This window comes from Paramormyrops kingsleyae, chromosome 1, assembly GCF_048594095.1.
Source record: "Paramormyrops kingsleyae isolate MSU_618 chromosome 1, PKINGS_0.4, whole genome shotgun sequence".
Classification (NCBI taxonomy): Eukaryota; Metazoa; Chordata; class Actinopteri; order Osteoglossiformes; family Mormyridae; genus Paramormyrops; species Paramormyrops kingsleyae.
Window position 1 is genome coordinate 36,331,990 of NC_132797.1, and position 25,065 is coordinate 36,357,054.

The 25,065-nt window shown below is 39.2% G+C and overlaps 2 protein-coding genes across 9 annotated transcripts in view; one reads left to right on the forward strand and one right to left on the reverse strand.

The window, feature by feature from the left end:
* Positions 1 to 244: 244 nt before the first annotated feature.
* Positions 245 to 19,235, reverse strand: LOC111840655 (protein boule-like). Of its 7 annotated transcripts, none has more exons than XM_023805673.2 (14): positions 19,047 to 19,235; positions 18,230 to 18,299; positions 17,488 to 17,524; positions 15,775 to 15,821; positions 11,075 to 11,212; positions 10,787 to 10,878; positions 10,427 to 10,481; positions 9,719 to 9,794; positions 7,091 to 7,254; positions 5,823 to 5,909; positions 5,436 to 5,483; positions 5,154 to 5,282; positions 4,630 to 4,728; positions 245 to 4,101 (listed from the first exon to the last, which is right to left on the reverse strand). In XM_023805673.2, exons 4-14 carry the CDS (start codon positions 15,799 to 15,801, stop codon positions 3,943 to 3,945), a joined length of 1,074 nt encoding a protein of 357 aa, XP_023661441.1. In that variant the 5' UTR covers positions 15,802 to 15,821; positions 17,488 to 17,524; positions 18,230 to 18,299; positions 19,047 to 19,235; the 3' UTR covers positions 245 to 3,942. The 7 variants fall into 7 exon arrangements, with proteins under 7 accessions (XP_023661441.1, XP_023661438.1, XP_023661440.1 ...); XM_023805670.2 differs by having other exon boundaries at positions 18,230 to 18,348; XM_023805672.2 differs by lacking the exons at positions 17,488 to 17,524; positions 18,230 to 18,299; positions 19,047 to 19,235 and adding exons at positions 15,925 to 15,951; positions 16,123 to 16,297.
* Positions 19,236 to 21,491: 2,256 nt separating this feature from the next.
* plcl1 (phospholipase C like 1) overlaps positions 21,492 to 25,065 on the forward strand; it is a 51,348-nt gene continuing 47,774 nt past the window's right edge. For both annotated transcript variants that reach the window (XR_011992526.1, XM_023806086.2), the window contains exon 1: positions 21,492 to 22,427. Coding sequence is in view for 1 of the 2 variants with exons in the window: in XM_023806086.2 (XP_023661854.1) it covers positions 22,227 to 22,427 (201 nt within the window). In the remaining variant the exon portion in view is untranslated. The remainder of the gene's footprint in view (positions 22,428 to 25,065) is intronic.

A 25,065-nucleotide genomic window follows, 5' to 3' on the forward strand; every position in this document is an offset into this window, starting at 1 on the left:
ATCCACCCATCTTCCATACCTTCTTATCCAGTGCTGGGACAGAACGAGCCTGGAGCAGGTCCCAGAGAGCCCAGGACACAAGGCCAGGGACACTCAGGATGGGATGCCACACTCACACTCACACGCAATCACACACTAAGGGCAATTTAGAGACACAGATTCACCTTACTGCACATATAAAAGTACACCGACTAAACTCTGCTTAACAATTTCCAAAATAATAATAAATAAAATACAAATACTGTAAAGCTGCAACACTTTTATTTTCTGGTATATCAACCCCCCATCTTGAACATCTACATGCACAAAAAGCAATACAGAGATTACAAATAATTCAAATTTAACAAGAACAATTTGTAAAGCAGTAAAAATATAAAGTACAGAATAGAAATAGATATACAAAATGTAAAAGTTTCCCATGAATATAAAACTATATACAAAGCAGCCTACTTTTTTGGTTATTTATGAGCAAGCAGCACACAAGCAGCTCTGACTGAATGTGTGGTCACTGCTGACCACCAGCTCAAAGAGCTAGAGACTGGGTCAAGGGCAGAAGCACAGGCACAGGTCACACCCACATATGAGTAAACAGAATCACATTCGGTTATGATGTGCATTAAGATGTAGACAGACAAATATAACACTTCATGCATGCATTAGAGTGGGTGGGTGATGAATTTTCAAATTAAGGTCCTTAATCGTCCTTAAAGTACATTTAGCCAACATAAAACACTCTCATTATAAGTGATGCACTAAAATGACACATGGTACAATTTAAGGGAGATTAAGAAAAAAATGACAACTCAATACAAAATGTTTAAATACACTTATCTCCTGCAGCGTGTGTGAAACTGCCCAGGCACTTAAAACACAACTTCTAATACCAGAATTACACAAACAAAACCAACTAAAGTCAATCCTAAAAGAACTTCTACAACTTCAAGTAAATGAATAAACCTACAACAGTCATTGTTTTTATTAATAAAACAACCTGAACCAATTTAAAATCTAACCTGTTGACTTTTTGATGTCATAAATCATAAATTTAAATCATAAATTAAACTAAATTATTTTTTTGTGAATTGAATGACACCACGGTAAATCTTTTTTTGAATAACAAAAAATAAACTGCACGCAAAAAATAACGGCAATAAAATATCGGAGAAAATTTCAGTGCCGAACTCTATGAGAGCTATTGTACACTAATACCATGTAATGATTAATAAAAATAATAGAGACAGCAATGTATTCACTCAACAGTCCCAAGGGAAATGCTCTACGAATGTTCTCACCATTTTCTGCTAATACAGTATTTTAAATACATCACGTTTTACCATATAAAAAAATAAGTTTTCAAAGTCAGGTTCAAGAATTAAATACATGCAATTGTACTCAGCCGACATACATAAAGGAGCAGCCAGCTGCCAAGGCACGCTGCCAAGGCAAAACCAAACAAAAAAAAAGGAACTGTCCAGACAGTAACCACTGACAGTTATCACCCTGCTGCTCTTTCTGCGTTGAAAGTAAATAGTCATCATTACTGTATAAAAAGAATTTCAAACAATAAGTGAAAAATAATTTGTCCTGCTGAGAAAAGCTGTAAAACTAACCAAGAAAAACACTAGTATCTCTTGAAAAGGACAAACACTGTATGCAATGTTTGCTTTCGAAAAAACAAAGGATAAATTTGGATGTCTTGCATAAAAATCTGGCAAATGTCTATCTCTAACAAATCCACTGGGATTCAGTACGTCAGTGTAAACATCAAGTAAACTACTCTTTCAGAAAAATACAAAGTTAAATTTGTTGTGCCTAATAAACTGAAACATCCAAACTTGTTCTTTCCATTGCAAACTTCATTGTATTTTTTGTAATGGAGAAAACACATTCCTGAGATGCAAAGACACAATACAAAAATATTTATGCATCTGAGAAATCCTGATGCAAGTGAAGACTTATGCTAGAGAATCTTTTTTTTCCTGCACAGACCCAGCAAAAAAGTATCAGTTTTCCTCACCATCTTGTATTTACATTATTCCATGCTACAAAAGGTCCAGCAAATAAAATGTACAGTTTGGATCCTCAAACAAACTTGTTTTAGGGTGGCAAGACAGGAAGAGAACAATAGAAATGAGGAACAATAAGAACTGGTGTATGAGATAGCAGGAATGCCTTGACTGACCGGACTGTGCCCCAAATTCTGACTTTCTTGGCTCCTACTCACTCTATAACAATAAAAATTTCAACATTTTGTGATAACTTATTATATTGGCCGAGGAAATGTCAGAGACAGGTATAAATAGGATACAGCTTGTACCGTGCCAGCAAATTAATATGTTAGTCACACTCTACATACAGGAGGTAACGGTACACAACAGACTACAGCATTCAGAAGGTTACGCTGTCTGGATTGGTAATGGCATGTGCCAAGCTCAACCTCTGTGGAAACTGGGCTGCCAGGTTCTACTCAAAGGCAGCAGCAGAAATGAAGTGCAGATGTGGACCTCATGAAGCCAGATCTCACAGCAAGCCGGTCCTCTCTGCTACAAACTTTGTCCACATATGCTAGATATCTAGGCAGGACCATGTAACCTCCCCAGCAGACTTATACTAGTGTTATTCAGTTGCAATGTTTTCGCTTTTAAGTAAAGACCAATGTGGGACTGCCCCCTGGTGTCAAATATGTGAACTGATGAAAGGATCTTTCTGCCTTGCAATGGAACTTCAATGCCATTTTTTAAATGTTTCAAGGGACATCCTTGACTTTTTGGCACGTTTCAAAACCTTTAAATTTCTGTTTTTCATTCTCAGAAAAAAAATGAACAGCAGTGAACAGTTTTAGTTTTAGATTACAGAAATGCTAGAAAAAAATTTAAAGCTTTTGCTCTGCTTAAGCACAGTGGTATACTACAAAACAGTTGGACCTATAAAAGGAAATGCTAATTATTTGGCATTTTGACAAAAACTGCTATGGTAGCACGTAAACAAAGATATCTGATTGTACGTTTCAATACAGCTAGCAATTCTCAGTTAATTACTTTATAAGGATACATTTGTATTACTTTAAAACGGAAAAAAAAAAAAAAAAACCAGTGAAAAAAGTCTGCTATAGTAGGTGTGTTCTTATCTGAAACCCAACATGACACCGTAGTAAAAAACACAGTGTTTTAGGTTCAAGCACTGAGGGGTCAGTATACCGGAGACAGCTCTGAAGCATTTTCCCATTTCAAGTTCAGGTCTGTCTCAACATAACTACAATAAACAGAATCTGCTCACTCATTCATTATTCTCAGATGTGATTGATGTGGTTTTTCATTAGTTTCTCTGTCACTGTATGTTTCAAGTTCAGGGTGCAGGGTCTAAAATTCTAGAATTTGTTCCTTAAAGTAAAGCGCCAAATGCAGTTTATGTAGACAGTTTATTTACCTCTTAGCACTTTGATGGTAAAAGGAGTTTTTGTGCCTTTTTTGCAATCGTGCCACTTCTACAGATGGGTGAAGCATTCACGAGAAATCTGGTCATCGTGAGCAAAGCACTGTTCATGAATACTGACGTCCGGCAGCCTTGTTTCTTTGTTTCCTCAAATTTCCACAATACTTTTTAAAAATGTGATCTTAAAATAAACATGTATGTGTAGTAATTAGTATTAATATCAGATGGCAAACAGATGCAGCATGAACTCTAATACCAGTCCAGAGTGCACCACCTGGGTGTGCAATTAATTAACTGGCATCTGCTGCATTACATTTAATGGGGTGTGACGGTGTAACCCAGAGCGGATCTGAGTGAATAAAAGCAGGAAGTATGATGATGTGCTTTCTGGTAGATATCAGGCAGGGGAGCAGGTTGTGTTTTACGCAGTGGGCTTGCCTGCCGTCTACAGAGCACGGCTCCTCCAGGAGATCGGGCCCATGGCCCACAACCAAACCAGACCTGTCTGCTCTACTTGAGGGGCTCCGTACTGGGCTGGGGAGACAGGGCAGTGATATCCGTGCGATACTCCTTGTGAGGGTAGGTGTAGTGGGGGCTGCGGCTGTGGCGTGTCTTCAGGCTGACCGGCGAATGGGGGAACCCTCGCCTAATGGAGTGAAAGCGCTGCTCCTGGAAACGAGTAGACGTGCGGTTACTTAGCATGTGCAACTTTCATATGTGCTCAGTTCAAGCAATTTCTCCAGTTTAATACCAGGAGAAGAAATAAACAAACGGCACAGACTCTCCCCGGGTATACAGCGTTATGGTATTCTGCCTTTACGATGGGCATTCCAGTTCCACCCTTTTTTTCACTTTCAGTAAATCATTCAGTAAATTACATTCGGGATGTTCAACGCTTTATTATAAAATAGGCTTTGTGGTAATGATTTTGCCCAACTGTAGGCTAATGTACTTGTTCTAAGCATGTTTAAGGTGGGCTAGGCAAGGCTATCATATTTCTTAGGTATGGTGTACTGTATTAAAACAGTATGATATTTTTGCCTTATGACAGGGCTATCAGAATACACCCCATCTTAACCCAGGGAGCATCTGTAACCACTTGAGAGACTTACTATATAGCGTTGGCAACAACACTATACTTCCATGATAATATGCAGAAATAACAGGTAAGGTTTGGAAACAAAGATGAATTCTGACCTTTGCTGTCTCCTGCTGAATGACAGGCGGTGCTACTCCCCCAGGGCTCTGGGCATACACCTGGTGATAGGCTGGTTGCACCATGTGATCAACATACGGCTGCCATGACAATGCAGTTAGAGGACAAGCAATTAACCAAACACCCCACTCCTGTATTTGCCAAGGAGCAGAAAAGCAAGACAAGACAACCAAGTCTAAAGCATAGAACGTAATGTAGTCTTGATACCTACCATCCTAATGCAACAAAGTTAATATTTTACACAAAATGCAATGAACTGATATAGCAACAGGCCTATATTATTTAGCAGAAATAATAATGAACATCTACTACATGTAATACATAGAGGAGAATTGTTTCAGGGAGATTTGAATAATTTGAGCAACATTTTATATATGCAAATGTAATCGGAGACTGGAAACATCTTTTTTAACAACCTGAGAAATCCTTTATTTTTCCTATGTGGATGTATTATTGCATTATAACCTAAGGTAATAGTCCTTCTATCGCAAAGCCCCTGAAGTACCTCTGCAGTGGTCGCCTCCAGCAGGGACAGTGAAGGGAGAACACAGCCCCCATCAGACGCCAGCTCAACTGGCTGGTACAGCAGCTCCGAAGGCTGGACATAGAGCAGGGGGCTGCTGGGCACTGGACACTGCGAGAAATCAGTGTTCTGTCATGTGTCACGGCAGGCTTACAGTTTCACCCTATAGTCAAGCTGGACAAAACTCCAGACAAACTATTATACATATATCACTCTCTCTATCTTTCACACACAAACAGGATCATACACACAGGGCTCTCTTACTTGGGATATATTCCACTGCACTGGTCCAGTAACACAATGGGCTGGTGCCTGGAGGACAGGCACAAAAGGAAGCTGAGTGTTTAGGCTGCCATACACAGGATGGGTGCACAATCCAAAAAAAGGACCCTTTGATGCTACCCTTGAGGAACGCACCAACCGAAATTGTTCTAATGAAGCTAAAATGGACAACAGGCAGGACCAAACACATAATCATAAGGCTTTGATTAAAGTTTTTGTCCCAGCAAATAATTAGAAAAGCATTACAGAAGTGTATATATTAAATATAAACCAAATAATTCACTTCTTTTCTGGCTCAAAAGGAGACAAAACATGCCATACACTGACTAGTGTAATAAGTAGCATGCCGGAAGCTGGCAAACTGCAAACCTGGTAGGGATGGAAGGCGGGCGGGGGGGGGTAGACTGCCGTCGGGGGATGGGTCACCATGACTGGAGAGCCAGAAACTGACCGGGGCTGTGGGACACACACCCAAATTAATATGAGATGCACTTCAACACAATGAACCACCTGCATACTTCAAACTATTGATGGAAACACGTTAAAAAACAAGGTCCGGACCACAGTATTTCAGACTTAAAACTGCACAGAAGTAACTGTCATTGTACCTAAAGAATTAACATGCTAAATATTATAGTAGCAATACATCATTACAAAAGTAAAAATTCACCTGAACCCTATGATTCTGCATGTCATTCACAGTAAAACGGGATGCTGCATTTTTAAGAGCAGCAGACCTGGATGATTCTCGTGTTTACTTTGATCTAGTCACCTTGTGAGGGTTTAAGCCTGGAGGATTCAGAGATTATGTTAAGCACATGGATTTGTTGGGTTAGGAAATATTTTTTGCCGTATTTCTTTGAGTAATTTATCCTCCATTTTCTAACCATAAATCCAGTGCAGGGAAGTGCAGAGACTGGAGCTTATCCCAGGAAGCACCAGGCACATGTTTACAATATATATTTTTTTATTATTATATTTCTGCCTTTTTCACAAAATCCCTTGTTTGAACCCCGCTGTGCTGTGTCTGTCCAACTTATGTGGTAGACTTCCATCCTACAATTCATTTTTAAAATGTCATTTAATTTCAAGAAAGCATAACAGACAAGCAAAAACCATATTCGTTTGGGAAAGAAAACCTGGAACGACATAAAGGCATCCTGCTGTTAGTATTACAAGATGAAAAATACAGCCAGAGCATTGGGCAAAGCTCTAACATCAGCTGCTTCTGTGTTAAAATGGAAATGTAATCAATCTCTGCCAGACAACATTACAAAATTTCTAAGACAATGTGGCGTGACCCACATTTATCATTCGGACAACAACCATGCAAGTTAATATTATTATTAAACAAGACTATAGCTTCCTCAGTGCATTACAGACATGGTGGTCTTCAAGATTAGATATTTAAATAGGTCGATGAGTGAGCCACATTTGTTTATTGTTTCTGTAATAAGGGGAATTTGGAGCAGTGTACTGCCATGGTTATATTAAGTCAAATTATCGTGTTTGCCGACCACACCAGAATAAACAACTTTGTTTTGCTTTTGCTACAGACTCAAAGTTAATGTGATCTCTGAGGGAAGCCTTGAAGGGTTAAGTGTTATTACAATGCTGCATGTGCTATGGCAACTCACAGGCCAGTGGTGAGCTGAAGGACTCATCTCGGGGCTGTGAAAGTAGGCCACGCCATTGTGGTATGTGTAGGGGTATCCAGTGGAGGTGGTGAGGTACATGGTTCCCCCCGGGGCGGGAAAGGCCATGTTTGGGCTTGGGCTGGGCACAGGGAAGCTGGCTGCTGCTGGCGAGAATTAGAAAAAGGGAAACAACATCAAACCAATAGAATCGAATGTCTGGACAAAATGCCACAGATCATCATGGAGGGCTGTAGGTGTTTCAGAAAAAACGTCCACAGCCGGCACTTCAAATTTGCAAGTGCACCTTGGAAACCATACTGATCTCAGCGGTGCACGAAAGATGAATGAAACCCAGAATATTTTCCCCATTTTTTCTTATTCACCTCCCCCCCCACTGACCCACCAGAAAGAAAGAAAGAAAAAAAAAAACTGAACCGAGGTTCAAAATTAAGGTCTGAACTGAAGTATGGTTTGGAATATCGTTATCATTCAGAGAGACCTTCCCTGCTTTAGCTATGCGTCAAGATATAATTCATATCTGACCATAAAGAATGAGGGTAAATGGGTCAGAATGATGAAATGTCAGCCAGTTAATTAAAAGCTATAGCCCATAAAATCAACACCTTTGTTTAAAGGACCTTGCTAAAGAAATCTACCAGAGATCGTAAGAGAATAAAAGAAGATTTTTCTTTACACAGCTGACAGGAATGCTGCAATATATAAAACCATATCTTTACCACGGGGGTTTAAAAAAAAAAATATATGAATCCGATATTGCATTGATACAAATGCAGCAAAGTACAGAGTAACTTTTAATTGATCATGTAATTAATTACTTTCATAAAATGTAAAGCATTAAGGCGAAAATCATTTTTTAACTTTAGTTAGGGGTTACAGTGCAAGTCAAACACAGAATAAAACCATGTCTGCCAACTGGAGAACACCAGTACTCAACTGGAAGAAAAAGATATGCTATGGGACCATTATGTATGCTGGCTTCCAATAAGCAACTGGAAATTATTAATATCCTTAAAGAAAGCATTAAAACAATAATCCACAATGGAATTACACAGGTGCAAGAGAATAGATGCAGATGCCTCAGAACCTTGTGTAATTTGATACAAACTCGCTGAAGACATGTCGGAAGTCACATCCTTCAGCTGTTGTATGCTACACTCATACAGCAAGGTGAAAATGTCACTTGTTTTTTTCCGTAAGCTCCAAAATATGAAATTACAATGTTTGCAATGTCAGCATGAATGAAAGAGTCTACTTTCACAAAGTCGTTAATTTAAGTTGACATTAATATAGCAGTCGCTGTCTGGCAGGAGCTTCCATCGTTTTGGAAGCTAGTAGGCCTGCTAGTTACTAGGCAAGCTCATGATATAGCAAGTTTGTTAGACGGTGGGGTCACGCACCAAGGGCTAATAAAACAATATAACGCTGGTGAAATTTCTACTTTGATCAACCCATCTTTGACACTAGATTACTAAGTATAAGACAAGAGAGCTTCAGTTTAAGGTGGCATAATATTACAGACTTTGTTTTACAAAAGGTGGCTGCAAGTTAATGTGATCTAATGTACAAACTCCAAGCCAACCAACCTCATGACATCACATCCTGTGCTAGGACAAGATGGCTTAATTTATGCTAACTACTGTACATCTTGTGTATCATGTCCCCTTTAAATCCTTTTGTGCGAGGTGACATGCAAATGAGGAAAACTTGGGGCCGCAGTTGGGGATGAGGCAGCTGGGGCCCAGTGGTGATATGACTACTCAGCCAGCTGCACCATTTGAACCCACAACCTCCTGGGTACAGGTGAAGATCTTTAACCTGATACGCTACATACCACCCCCTGTTCCTCTACTTAAGATGGCAATACCATCCCACCATGAAACTGAGAAAGTTCAGATCTAGAACCCTGAGTTATATTATAACAGTTTCCTGTCAATAGAAAGCATCGGATTCTTCTGTACTTTTTGTATAATCAGTTATTCTTATACACTCTCTATGTATATATGTATGAAATACACACCTCTATCCAAAACTTCTGCCAACATAAATACAGTATAAAATGTGGCTTTTTATCTAGTATTACACTATCCAATGCAACAGGGCTGTGTATCCTCATCGGCTATAGATAGTAAGTACTAAGAATATCTCCACCGCATGGAGTTTGTTTCTTCCACATCATAGTTACAGGATTTGAACAGTATAACACATCACATGACTGAAGCAGATTTAGACCAAACTTAGAAGCAATATTATTTGTTTGTGATCCCTGGAGGACAGATGCCTAGAACAAGCCTATGAGACTATAACATAATCTCAGGATTTGTTTACTCCTCTACGTTACTTAACTATTGTGATTACAGACTGACAGAAACTAAATATAGCTATAAATAGCATACAGACGCACAGGCAGGACTTTCAGAAAGAGACTAAGTAAACAGCAAATTCAAGCCCTATATAATACTCTGAATAATTTTCCAACCAATTTTACTTATTTTAACAAAAACAGGAAACAGACAGAATCATTTCACCTATTTGTCAAATGGAAAATAAAAGAGTCCCTTTAGGAATAAGTTTAATGTAAGATGCACTGATGATACTGAGAGAGCTTACTATGTACTCCCACTTGCTGCTTGCGAATGGCCTGGCCAATGTTGAGCCTCTTGTCCCTGAAGCAAAGCCTGTCAGCCTAGGGAAGACACAAAAACCCCCTTCAGCCCACACACAAAGCTCCTGGACGCACAGACCTACAGTTAGTGCTGGGCTGGTATTTTGTATATGGAGTTGTTGCCAGTAACAAACAAGCATCATGAAGCACAGTCAGACAGTGAAGGTAGTGACTAGCTGAACCTGCCTGCTAAGTTAGGCCAGTATACTATAATAAATTGTGCTGTGTCTTGTTACATACTCCTGTTCAATTTTTCAGTGAAGCTGCAAATGCTGCTCTCACACATATGCAATAGTCTCTGCCCTAGCACTCACACCTGTGTGTCTGGAGGAGAGTTTTTCCCTGCAAAATGAGTCAGACTTGGGCTAAGTTGCTGACCTTGTCCTTGTAAGCCAGTTTGTATTATAGGAGTATGCGGGAGTAGCGGCCAGAAGTCATACTAGGCGGATTGGCGTGCAGAAAAAAAACAATGTTGCAGACAGGAAACGGGAGCCCAATGAACACAATTTCGACTTACAGTGCTCTTCGTTCGTATGTCTGAAAGTTCGTAAGTTGAAAGTTCATAAGTAGAGGAGCGTCTGTACTGACAAAATCTCAAATGGCTTAAACAGTATGTTACAAGTATTTAACATGGCAACTTGGCTGATACTCACATCATGAAGTATCTTCTCAGCATCTTCCTGTGTCTCGAACGTCACAAACCCATACCTGTTAGGTTAGAAAAAATGAGAACTATGCATTTTAGTACGTTACTCAAAATCAAGCTATATGGATGATGTTATTTAAAAATACTTTGAGAAACTTTGTGTAAAAATGGCATATCTGGTGCTTACACTGCTCTAAGGCCAATGGGTCACACTTGTAGAATTTATACTGACTATATCATAGGATTTACAACTGTGTGTTTCAACAAGTGTACAGCTTGTAAAATTGCAAAATGAATCTGAATTTTGGATACTCAAAGACATTTCAGGAATTTAAAAGTCTTCTCATTTGACATACTGCTGTCTTACCCTTTGGAAATCCCAGCACGGTCAATAACAATTTTCACCTCCTTCACTGAACCATGCTGGGAGAAGAATCGTCGCAGATCATTCTCGTTTGTCTAGAGACACATACAAACACGACAATGCTTTCAGTATAGAATGTCCCCTGGTCTGAATGTCAGTAGGCTTCTGTCAACATGGAGGAGATTTACCATTAAATGAGATCTTTCCAGTGTGAGTCACTGGCATCACCTAAGCTTAAAGCAGCTTTCAGTGAAATGTATGCAGGGAAAGACATTAGGGAGAATTACTCACCTTGAAATCTATTCCTCCCACAAAAATTCGATTGGGGATGACAGTGCCATAGCGGGGGGCATGATGGGGTGGGGCACTGGGACATGGGGACACAGGACCAGGCGAAGGGGTGCTGGTTTGAGTCTGGTTGCAGCTGAGCTGTGAAGAGAACAAGGAGTGATGAGACACAACAAATTACAAATAATTCTATATAGTACACAAGCACTACACTACAACTACTGTAACATTACAATCAGTATTCAATTACAATTACTATCATATTAATAATCAAGTAATCTACTGATTTATTTGCCAATTAATAATCGTTTACGTATAATATATACAGGGGCTGGACAATGAAACGGAAACATCGGGTCAACACTGTTTGAGGTTTCATGCCTATATATGCATGGCCTGGTGGCAATTCTTCACCGACTGGATATACCATTAACAACAGCAGAGTGCAAAGGCTGAATTAGCAGAGCAATGGCACAGCTCTACATAAAATACTGCAATCCAAACAACATAGTGGGAGACATATCAGAGTTCAGGTGAGGATACAAATTGTTGGTGTGCATCTCGCTGGCTAAGCCATAGTATCCAAAGTAATATCGGTATACCACCATGAAGGACAGACCACTTGCAACAAAAGTAACTGTGGATGAAAAAGGAAGCCGTCTGAAAAGGACGTCCAGGTACTAACCTGGACTGGATACAAATAACATAAAACCACAGCTGCCAAACATGTTGCAAAATTAACTGTGCACCTTGACCCTCCTGTTTACACCAAAACTGTTTATTGGGAGTTCCACAGCATCAATATTCATGGTCAGGCTGCTATAGTCAAACCTTTGATCACTCATGCTAGTGCCAAAACACTGTTTAAATGGTGCTAGCAGTGCAAATCTTGGGCTGTGGACAATATAAAACATATATTGTATCGGATGAGTCTACCTTCACTATCTGTCCCAAATCTGGGAGAGTTACGATGTGGAGAAGCCCCAAAGAGGCTTACCACTTACTGCTGCATAACCAGAGTGCAACACGGGGTGGATCAGTGACGGTTTGGGCTGCAATATCATGGCATTCCCTAGGCCCACTATTTGTTATAGATAGGCATGTTACTGCCAAGGACTACCAAATCATTCTGGAAGAACACGTTCACCAAATGGTTCAAACATCGTACCCTGAAGGTGGTGCCATGTATCAGGAAGATAATGCACCAATACACACAGCAAGACTGGCGATAGAGTGGTTTGATGAACGTGAAAGTGAAGCTGAATATCTCCCATAACCTGCACAGTTACCAGATCTGGATATTATCGAGCCATTTTGCTGTGTTTTGGAAGAGCGAGTCAGGAAACATTTGCTGCTGTTCTGCAACAGGAATGACTCAAAATCCCTCTGGCCACTGTGTACGACTTGAATCTGTCATTCCTAAGACAAAATAATGCTGTATTGGCCACAAAAGAAGGCCGAACACCATACTAATGAATTATTGTGGTCTACAACCAGGTGTTTCATTGTCTAATATAATATTTATACATTAAATATTGCAATTAGTGAGAGACAAGGACCAATCCTGGACGGGGTGCTCACTCACTCACACATACGGTGAATTTAGGCACTCCAATTTCACTTAAGTAGCATTTTTTTGGTCTGTTGAAGGAAACTGGACGATCCAGTGTAAAACCCACGCACACATGGAGAGAACATGCAAACTCAGCACACATAAAGTGGCATTGTACGGGGACAGCGCTACCCAATGAACCACCGTGCCATCCTCGACACTACACCTGCATGATGTCTGATGATGATATCGATATTGCGTGTTACGTACATGCAATTTTCACATTACAAGGACCACAACAGTCAGCTGGTTAGGAGACCAGTAAATGCTAAAATATTTTTCTTTGTCATAGGAAACAAAACTTAGCAAGCTTTGCAATTTTAATGATTGTTCCATTGCAACATTGTTCAGTATATGTTTTTAAAAAGTCTAAAATTTGCTGCTCCTTTTGCATGAGCTCTACATGTGTTCTCTAAGCCCATCATAATCATTCTCGTCCTACCTATTTGACTCACTCATAGGCAGTGTGGCACATTTGTGAGAAATTTAACTAAATGAATGAGAAGGAGAAAAGCGAAAAATAACTGGTCACCAAAAGACATTCATTTTTGCTGTATGGAAATAACTTTGGATTCAGATAGAGAAGATACTGAGAAAAAGCAAGTGATTTGTCTGCACTGTTTTGTTTCTGTTGACACAACTCATGGCACCCTGCAATCGCTGGTTGGTTCCTGCCTTGTGTCAATTTCAATGTATATATTACACATGAACAATTACTTGATGAAACGTGAGATTAATCAGCAAATTATTCAACTATTGATATAATTGATAGTGACAACCCTATCTGAAAGTCTTCTGAAAGTCTGCATTTTCTTTCACTTTTAATGTGAAGAGCTGCCACACAACGGAGGCTTTCGCTCTTTATTCGGACCTCAACTACTATGCTATATTCCTTCTGCCATATTTTCGAGTAATCCAAAAAGTCAAATGTGAATCAACGCCTTTTTAAAATAAAGGAATTGGGTTTAATCGAGTAATCGCGAGGGCTCTATTTATAATGTCTGCAGGTGAAGCTCATCTTTAATATTTATAACTATATTTTCAGCTGAATGAAATGAGGGCACACAGCCAAGTTCAGTTCCACATACACTTAATTATAATTCAAGCTATTATTATTTAATAAAATGCATAATAAATAGCAGCAGAGTAATGCAGAGAAATCCTTTTAGCGACAGACCATTCATTACCTCAACTCTAAAACCATTTTCGACCAGAGGATGAAAAAGTATGGGTAGACCTTTGTAAAGTAGTTTAAGTACATGTATAAATATAAACCCAGCTGGGTAAACCTTCTAAAAACCAGATACTGGCTGTTTACATACATTTAATTTTCAAACCTGTCAGTCTCCCATACACTTACTAGCTTGGGTAGTGTTGCACACCCTGTTGAACTGTAAAACAAAAACGTCACCAATCTCTTTGTTTACACAGTGCATAAATACAAAGTACTGTGCAAAAGCCTTAGGCAGTCAAAGCAAATGTTTAAAGATATTTATCTGGGCAGAAAGTATATATTTGTTCAGAAAATAAACCCCTAACATTAGAACACATTTAAGAACAATATACCTTTAATTAAGAACAACACAATAAAAACCAACAAGAATTTTGTTTGTTCTCCACAAAATTACTGATATCTTTCTGAATGGCTAAAAGAACACTGCTTCAGTTTCCAATCCTCTCCTCAGGAGTACCTCAGCCATTCCATGTATTTGTTAAGTAATTAATTTAATTAGTTAAAAATCAATGAGATATTGATCAGGCATAATAACTGTGCTAGTGGTTAATTCAATAAATACATGGATATATAGAATGGTTGCTGCAAATACTGGGGTGAATCTGAGAGAGGTTTTGAAATGGCTAACACACCTTGACAGACATAATATTATTAATACTATATATATGTTTACCTATATATACTAAGGCCCGACCAATAAGAAAATTTCGCCCATAAAATTTTGCGTGGACACTACATAACTTGCATTCCTATTTCATCCCTATCATTATGGACTGTGATTTTGGTCGCTTGTATACTTGGTTCTGTCAGTCGGCCGCCCCTGGACACAGGGGTGCCATAATGTGTGTGTGTGTGGGTGGGGGGGTTAGGACGATTCCAAGGGCCCGTCAGGGGCCTAAAATCAACATAATCGGATTGGTTTGGGTAGAGGGCCAAAATAATATACTTTGATACCTGTCTGGACGTATCATATTCACTTTTAGTGCCTGTTTGTCCTTCAGTTTGTAAGTTACATGTAGTGAATAGTCTTCCCTCATTTTCCTCTTCTTTGTAGATTGAACGTAGATGCTTTGCTTCTTGTATGTATAACGGCTGCGCATAAAAAGTAAAAACATTTCCCTTGGCCTTTAATATATAACATGTGATAGGTATACCACTTACCATATAATATATAATTGCACTCGCATTCTGTCACGACACAACTGTTAATGCCTAGCAGTGGTAAGTTACAATGAAAGAAGCATACAGCTCCCCACCATTTTCTCCAGCGACAGGGAGCTAGCTCCATTTCTCAAAGTAAAAATGTTAAAAGAAACTTTATCAAGGCATCGTCGCGGTTAGTCGTAATCAGTACGTACATTGACAAACGCTGAATCTCACCAGAAACCCATTTTTACGTAAAATCATTGTATTTACTATATTATGTAGCCTTGTATAAAAGACGTGTCCCATTCGACACATAATTAGAATGGGACTCATTTCCAGCAGGATCCGACAACGGAATATAATCTAATCTACTTTTAACTACCTACTAACTGAAGTGTGACCGATTATCCTAGTTATCATTCTGCTATAACTAGTACTATTTTAGTGGAAAGTTAGGTATTCTAACATAAAATTTCAGCTAGCCTAAATCAACACGTACCAAAACTAGCCAATTTCACGGTAACATACGGCCAGCGAAATGGAAGGTTCATGTCATTTGCTTTTGAGTGCGTACATGTAAGACAGTAAAAAATAAAACGAAATACAAAGACATGTAATACTAAGGAACAGATACACAAACTGGCAAAAGATGATGTTTCCCGAGGTGCTTGTAAGGCACCCCGGCTGGGTACCGGCCTGCCGGCTACTTACTGTTGTTTCGTTTTCCATCATTGGCATTTGCTTGATTGCGTTTCAGTCTTTGGCAAAAAGCAAAAAGAAAAACAAATGCAGAGTATTTATTACTGAAATAAAACTGTGGGATTCTGATAGGATTATCGAGCCCCGCTGGGTCGCTCTCACCGCTCTAGCCGCCAGCTACAGCCCTCCCTGGCGGAGAAAGAGACGGAGTCGCGTAACCACGCTGCGCTACCGGAGGGCGACGACCAACTTAGCGACGAGAACTACGACGCCGCCAGCTATTACTGTTTAAATATGTTCTATTATTATAACGCCTGTTCACATTTTAATTAGCATTTTTGTTTAATTGCTAAAACGTACAGGGCTCATAATCAATATGAATCTGTATGTCACTGTTCCCCCACATTTTCTTCCTTTTGGTTCTGGACGACGTCGTGTCCGCTGCAGTCTGACTGCCGACAGCACGCATTTGGCGGGAAACGCCATTTTTAGGCACGCAAACGTGTTCAGTTTTTATTTAGGTGAATCAGCAGGGTTGTCAACTTTGGTCAGCTGGCTGGAGTGAGGTTTTTAATTCAAGACAAGTCTGCACACGCATTTATATGTATGTACTAGTTTTATTACTTTGTAAATCGTCTGTGGGGTTTGCATACTACCCCATCGCTTTTGGTGTAGCTAATTTTAGGCTTATAGTGTAACAATATAGATTAGCCGTAAGATTTTTTTGCTTGAGATTGAGAGTCTGAAAGAGGTATTGCTACGCCAGATGCGTGAGTTGGCAACCCTGTGAATGCTTAGGCAGCGAAGTAAATATACTGTACCACACACACACACACACACAGGTCATATATTCCTGTCATTGCGAGGACGCTCCATTCATTTCTACAGGGATAACCTTAATACTACCTATGATAATCATAACCCTTACCCAGCCGTAACCTTAATCATAAGTAAACACAGAAAATACAAGACTTTTCGCTATTTAAGGTTTTTGATTGCATTATCGGATTTTTATAAGGTTTCGATTTGTGGGAAACCGAAAAGTGACAGGGTTAGGGTTTATCACATTGAGATGACATTTGATCCCTACAATGTGACAAATACACTTCACCTCCCCCAACACACGCACACACACTTACCTGCATGCACATATATACGATGTTCACGTTTCTGATTTATTGGTGTGGGGAGAATAAACGGGTAGCGTCCGGTTTCTGTCGTCGACGTTGTTGATAAAAAGTTAAATTAAACGTCCGTCTTCTCTGTCTGGGAGACCCGTCACAGAATTGGTACAACCTTTAGCAAGTTCACTGATTGTTAAATTTTGTTGCTACCATTAACCTGTTAAGTGTTAAATGGTGAGACGCCAAATAATAGTAGAACCACTCGGATTTAGGTTTAAATTGGTTAATAATGTAGCCGCTGTAATACTCTTCGATGAAGCATTGACTTGTAGGAAGGGGGAATTGCAGTGTGACAATTACACACAACTGCACTTAATGTTATCGCATTTTTAAATTTTTTTTTTGGTATTACATTTTGAGTTTGACTGCCATGACTGAATCTGTATACAGTTAAACTATGGTGATTTTTAGTTCTTTCTATGCAATACGCTGCTGAACGTATACTTAATGGTGTCACTCCGACGCACACCGAATGTGTTTGTAGGCTGAGGGCACTTTAAGACCTTGTGCTGGCACAGGGAGGTGTCAATGCGTACCGCACCTGTTGCTGTCTTGCATTCGCCTGCTTCCTATCGCATCTGTTGCAGAGAGACAGGAACAGGAAGGTTGTCTTGTTATGTACTTCAGTGGAGGCTCAGACAAAACATGTTCAACCAAGTTACTTTACGTATCAATTATATTTAATACACATTATACACGTTCTGCAATTTCAGAAATTTTCAGTTTGTTAAAAACATCACTCAACAGTAGTTTTTGGAATCTCAGCACTGAACAAAAAAGCAAACGTAACCATATTAACACTAGTGAAACTTGTGCCAAATGTATCCGATACCAACATTCACATCAGGTAGGAAATAGCGACCATGGTTTTTCAGAGATGTCCGGAGTAAACTAGATCTTGTTCCTTTTTGTGCTTTAATTCCATCCGAACTCTAAATTACAAATTCCAGAACACTGAATGCTGTATTATTTAAGAGACCATTTTAACAATGCAACAAGTCAATGGTGCAGCTAAAATGTCTTTGTACAGTATTTTCATGTGGAGTAGTTGGTTATTACTCTGTGATTTTTATTTGTATTGTGTTATGGTTGTTCATGCTTGATAGCCATTTTTATCTTCATTTTTAACAATAGGGAGCACGTTAATTTTTGGGAACACACAATTACATACAGGGAACCGTAATGCAAAGGGGAAGAGGTGCACTGCTTTGCTGAACCATGCTGTGTCATGCTGTTTCACAACAGTGTGTCATTTATTCATTGTGCCACTGATTTCCACTTACCTGAATCACCATTGGGAAGACGAGGATGAGAAAGGCAGGAATGAAGAGTGGTGTGTTGTTCTGGAAAATTCTTAAATGGGTTTTAATCAGAAGAGAGGAGTAGGTAAAGGTCCATGGTTCTGGAAGCAGGAGATATATAGAAGGAGAGAGGAACTCTCTCTCTTGGCTTTCAAAATCACAGCTTACATTCCAGAACGGTGTCAGCTAACGCTGAACTGACCCTTCTCTGTCTCCCTCACTCGCTCTTCTCCTCTCTCCCTCTTCTGTCATATATTTCATACACTGGATTTGTGTCACTGTTTCCCCAACATTTTCTTCATTTTGGTTCTGGACAACATCATGTCTCTTGCTGCCTGACTGTTGTTAGCATGCCTTTATTCATACATAAGATCCCTGAGTATTCACATTCTTCACCTATTTTCTTTCATAATTTGCTACCCAAATGCAGGGAACTCAAGTAGCTACATCTTTTAAGGAAACATATATAAGATTTGGTATTTATGGCATCACCAAGCTTAAACTCCAGTTATCCTAATCACTTTTCTGTAGGATTGTTTTGTTAGTTGTGGACCAGCAGTGTTTTATCATCGCTGGTTTGCATTTGACTGTGAATGGATGCTACCTAATCCAACAGGATTACAGATACATTGGCAAGTGACAGAAGCAAGCCAAATCCCATAACTACCAACATGTAGTAACATCCCTGTATTTATTTACTTAATACAGATTATGTAGGTGGGTACTATAAAATCACTGTAATTGTTCTCCTGTCAATATTTCCGTTTTATATGTGAAGCATACATTTTGGATTTCAAACCTGTCACTGATGTTAAATGATTCCTTTGACAGCCTATGGCGTTTTGTGGATTCATTTCCTGCCCTCAGTTCTTTGAGTGTGAGTTTGTTGGTTCTTCCTATACTTGTGTGGTTATCGTCCTGCAGTCCAGAAACACTTTTCAGTTTTTTTTCTCAGTTTTTCTCAAACTGCCTTTAAGTGTGAGTGTGTCCTGTGATTGACTGGCATCTTCTTCAGCGTCCTCTGCCTTGTGCCCCATGCATCAGATGTAATGTAGCCCTGTACTGGATAAGCAGTATGGAAAATGGATACACAGATAAAAAAATAACTTAGTGACATTGAATGTTATATAAAAACACATAATATATGGGGATGCAGCTAATCATTTGTTTCTTACAAGTATATAATTTTATCCAGATTTAAATGAGACTGTAAAAGAAAAACATGAAGACTCATCATCAATTTAATGTCTGTTGTAAATGGATATCAAATTATCTAAATTTGTTTTGTGTTGTTTGTTTAGTAACAAAAACTTAGTGTAAGGGGGCAAGTGATGTGTGTGTGCGTGTTAGTAAAAGTATGTTTTCAGGACCAGATGTACACTGGCACAGCACTGAGACTTTTCGAGGGTCACGGAGAAAGGCAGCAGAACAATTTATACTGTATGCTTACCAGTCGGCTCTGCACAAACTTTAAACATGGCACTGACTCTACAAAATACATGACGTTCTCTTTCTCCCACCTGACTATGATAGTACAAAGCTCACTTCACAGGATAACACCAACACCAGCATCACAGTATACAGTTTGTAGTCTATATAATGATTAATAATAAACAACATGTGAATGGGAAGCACTTTAATTGTGCATCTTAAACACTGGCTCACCTCATTCTTTCAGTGGTTTCTAGACCAGAAATAGACACATTGTATGGGGGAAAGTTTGACTTTAAATACAAATGATGCAGATAGTCATGTGTGTCATAGTAAATTAAAATGACCAACAACAGGATTTTATACAATACCAGAATATGTAGGCCTACTCCATTTCCTGAGAAATGAACATTCCACTAATTAGTTGAATACTCTATTTCTAAGTGCTTTATATTTCCCTAAACAAACACTAATTAGTGAATATATGGGGATTTTTTTTATTGCAGTTGTCTGTATTTGCAAGGTGCATTTTTGAGCATTCAATAAGGTAGATTTCACTTTTTCACTTTAAACACTGCATAATCTCCCAACCTAAAGCACCTCAAATTAGACACCTTAGGCTGCAAGCAAAATGAGCTGTTTTTATTCCGGGGAACTCCTTGTTTTTCCGTGGTAAAGTCAACTGCCGCAGCTAGGTGAAAGATATAGGACGCCAGTGCAAATGATTCACAGAGCCTGTCTACATTCAGTAACGAACGTGCAACATCACCTTTAGAAATATTTTAAAGAAATGAGCTGGGAAAACAATTTACACTCACTTCATACTATACAGACCCAGTGAAAACGGGGCCATTCTAAACGTGTTAAAGCAAATGTTATAATGATGTTGCAGCATTTGTATAAACCCAAATGTTTTACATCGCATCAGTTGTATTTCATCTTGAAAGCCGTTTTGAATTGTATTCAAAAAGATATAGGAAGTACGTCGCACCTTTGCCAGCAGTCTACAGTGTTATAAAACAACTGGTCCTTTGTCCTGACGGATACACCGCCAGTTATAAATTCGTAGATAAACTATCTGGAACAATGCCTGTGCAGAATACCTTCCTCTGTTCTTACTCACCTCATCCTACTTTACATTTTAAAGAACTTGTGCGAAGCCATTAAAACTAGCTACGTTCCACAGAATGCACAGAAATGCACCAGGACACCCTCGCAGTTGTAATAAGGTTGAACGCTGCTCTGAACCGTTCGGGAACACAATAAATATATAACACAATACGCCAAGATTTGTATATCAGTTAAACACCTTTTTTCAGTGAGACGTAAACCCGTTTTGTATTGTTCAGTGGAAATCGGTTATTTTGTTTCGACTAAACTGCAATATTGGTATTTCAAAACATTTTGGATGTCCTTACTTGAAACATTCTCCCATCAGAGTAAACACAGAACACATTTTTACTGTTGCTAAGAGCTCTCTTTCAAATAACTCAAAAAGGGAGGACTTTGTCCCAATGTTCTAAGAACGTTCAATGCATTTCTAAATAAACTGTTTATCCAGACATAAGCTGTCTAAGCTCATAAGCTCTTTTGTCAGACTGTGCTTAAACTGAAAAGTCTCAATTATTTTAGTAGCCGATCTCTCTCGCCTTCATGAACATCTGGGCAGCTACTAAACGCAGAACACCTCGGAGTAAGAGCATTGTGGCTCCGCCCTCTTTGAATTTGGTTTGTCGGTTATATGTTTTGGAGAATAGGTTCTCCTGTCGATTGGTCTTTTGTAACGTCAGTCATCATTGTAGGCGTGTGCAGAAGAGGGGTTTTAGTAGGAGAATCAGGAGGAGGCGCTGCTGTCAATGTGTTCCTCATTCTTGTCAAACGCGGCTCCGTCTGCGGTGCGCGTTTTTAAAGAGCAGGCAACTCGCCCTGGGAAATATTGGCGAAATTTGGAGCAGAGCAAAGGAAAAAAAAACTTTTCTGAGAAGGCATTTGTACCTTTAAAAAGGTGTTATTTATCTGGTGACTTACGCATAGATAAGTAAAGTGATTTGTTTTGGTACAAACCGGACAAGCCTAATAGTAATTAAAAGTTTCTGTTAGTGCCGTTTTCCGTTAAGACCGCGGTGTTCACAGCTGACTCTGGAAAAATTAAGGGAATGATTTTTTGCGCTCAAATCGCATCAGTGTTGTAATATTTAGGATTTAAGTATTATTTAAAATATAACTGAAATCTATATAAATATCACAATGTTATTTGGTTTTAAGAAGATCTTTAAGTTGGAAACAGCAACAATAAGTGCGAATATCTGACTTTTTGCAGTTGAAGGGTTTATAGTGACTAACGAAAGACTTAAAATGGAATATCTACTACTACAGGCGTAGACCGACATATTCAGAGATACCTGTAACTGAAATGTGAAATTGTTCCTAGCTTTACTTATTACTGATGGAAACTAAAAATGAAGCTACCGCAAACTAATGGTGAATGTCTCATTAAAGCAATCCGCTAAAAGAAAGATATACATAGTTTTTAATAGCTCTGCATACGATGTCGGAGCGAGAGTGCTACGGTGACGAGTTGTGCGGGGAAGGAGTTCCTGAATTCCCCCCCGGGAGAGCGACCAGGGCGGGCAGGCGCAGCGGAGTCACCCTGCCGATGGCGGAGCGCGCCAGCCCCGTCGCTCAGGACGCCGACACGGCTCTTATGGAGGCGGCGAAGGCGGCTCCCCGTAGAAGCAGCATCATAAAGGTACGAGCTTTTGTTGTCTTTCTTAGGACTCTGGTTGGGTGTGTACCTTTGTTATACTGGAGCAATAAACGCGATTCAGTTTATTTGGGTTTTCGGTAATTATTTTTTAAATATAGCAGCTTATTTATTACCATTTACAGTACTGTTTCACACGCAAATAAGCAAAAATCCCAAAAGTCCCGATCTCATCTGAAAATTGTTAAATGTGGTGCTTCTCATCCACGAATGCTGCCAAATGAATACCATTTTGTGATGCGAAGTATATGTCCTTTTGCGAATATTTTGCACATAGTTTACAAACATTCTTGATAACACGCCCGCAGCTCGACTGTTAATAATAAATATACGACATAGTGCTTATAAATTTGTCACTGGACTTGAAAATCATAAAGTTAAATTAGGTCCAGAACATTATTCTGTGCTCTTAAACTGCTTGCAAGTATACTTCATTCGAATAGTCGTGTATCCATTGCCAAATGGATGTACAATAACAATAAGTGAATACTTGATATTAGAAGCGATAAAAGAGAATCCTCAACATATAATTGGTTACAACAGCAATACATTTCAGTTTACTCTGATCTCTAGCGGCTGTGGGGTGACCGGGACAATAATCTTACCTTTTTTGGACAACAGAAATGCGTGATTTTGTCCCATACTACGGTGCTTTCGGTTGCTACCGTATGCATTTTTAGCCAAGCAACGCAAATGCAAAACTGATGTAAAGTAGCGTATGGAAAACCTCGTAAAATCAGTATGTGCTGGTACGCACATTGCTCGATACACTCCGCACGAAGCACGCTCAATCATTCGGCTGGCAGATTCTTTCATTTCTTTGTGAAATACCGAGATAAAGGAGACACACTGTAAAGGATGAATTGCAGCATGGGTGAGAAACACAGCGCCTGATCGGTACCATAAGGCAACGGGAAGCATTCTATCCAGGCCATTAATTGTAAACTAATGCAACATCCAATCCTGTAATAAATTTGATTTCGATTATTACAAGTTATTTTCACATCCCACAGTTATACAGCTTCTGTGTAATAGTGGGTGTAGTCAGAAGTCGGGGCTTTAGTTACTGACTCGCAACTTGACTTGGACTCAAGCATGTGCATAAATTAAGGGGGGGGGGGGGGGTTGTAGCCCCCCCAATAAATCAAAACCGGCCAGCTAATACAACCTCCCCAATAATCATGGGTGGAGACCTCAACCCCCCCAATGTTCCAGCCAAAGTTACGCCCTTGGACTTAAGTCACAAATTTGATGACTCATGACTTGATTCGGCAAATCTGAAGGAAAGACTTGGACTCGACTTGGACTTGAGGGCAAATCACTCGAGACTTGGACCAGACTTGGACCCTATGACTCGAGACGTCTTGAGGTTATAGCCTGACCTGAATACCATAATGATAATTTTATAATTTTGGTGTATATTAATTCTCTGCTGTCTTCAGTTTCATTTGGCTGAATTCAAGATATCCTGGGATAGTTTATTGGAAAGATGCATCACTCCCTGCATATACTGTACACAAACGTAAAAACTGTGAGGACAACCGTGATGGAGTGGAGACTGTCTCTCCAAAAAAGGACTTAACATACAATGTACTGTGGAAGGTTTTTGCTGCAAATAGTTTTAATCACTAAAGGTAAAAAAAACGGACATAGGTAGGAAATCAAATTATATAACTAACAACTCGACTTGGACTTGGACACAAATTTCATGACTTGTTACTCAACAGCAAAAATGATGGAAAGACTTGGACTCAATTGGGACTTAAGGGCACATGACTTGAGACTTCACTCAGACTTGCACTGTTTGATTTGAGACTTGAATTGGACTCGTCATGGAGTGACTTTTTCCCATCCTGGGGTGTAGTACACCCATCCATGTCTCCATCATTTCTTCTGTACATTTTTGGATGTATAACTGTATAGTACTATGAAAATGAACAGTTTTGCACTGTAAAACAATTAAATTTCTCTTTAGCTTTTCTCTGTAAATATTTTACATCAGAAGAAAGTCTATATTTTTTACACCAAACATACACTGTTCACAGAAAGTCTTGGGACACTTGCTTAATTCAGTGAAGATATTGCAAATGTATTGGTTTTATATTTAATTAGTAACACCTGCAGTAGCATTAAACACCAAACATTTGTGTTTAGTATCCATTTAGGAGCCAGTGACTACAAATGCAATTAATAGCAAAATGGCATGAACAGAACTAAAGTAAAAAGAACTCAGTCAAAAAATTATAACACTTATTAAAAAGAAAATGTCTGTGTGGAAGAGAAGTGCAGATGTCTTGAATGTTGCATGTCAATTGACTTGTCATGAAACCAATAAATTGGCAAAATGTTTACAGAATTAAGCAGGCATCCCAAGATGCTCTGTGAGCACTGTAGGCCTATTTTGTTGACTGCTTCAGTAACATTACTAAATGCTGTAGCAATGAGATGGGATGAATGTTCATTTTAGTAAAACACATTTCTTTATATTCATTAATGTAATTATTATGTAGTCATTTGCATTAGGAGAACACTATGCTCTAGGTAAATAACAACAATCAAATAGTAGTTGGAATCTCCCTTTATTCCAGCCTTAATACCCTGCCTGACATCTCAGTTGTCCTGC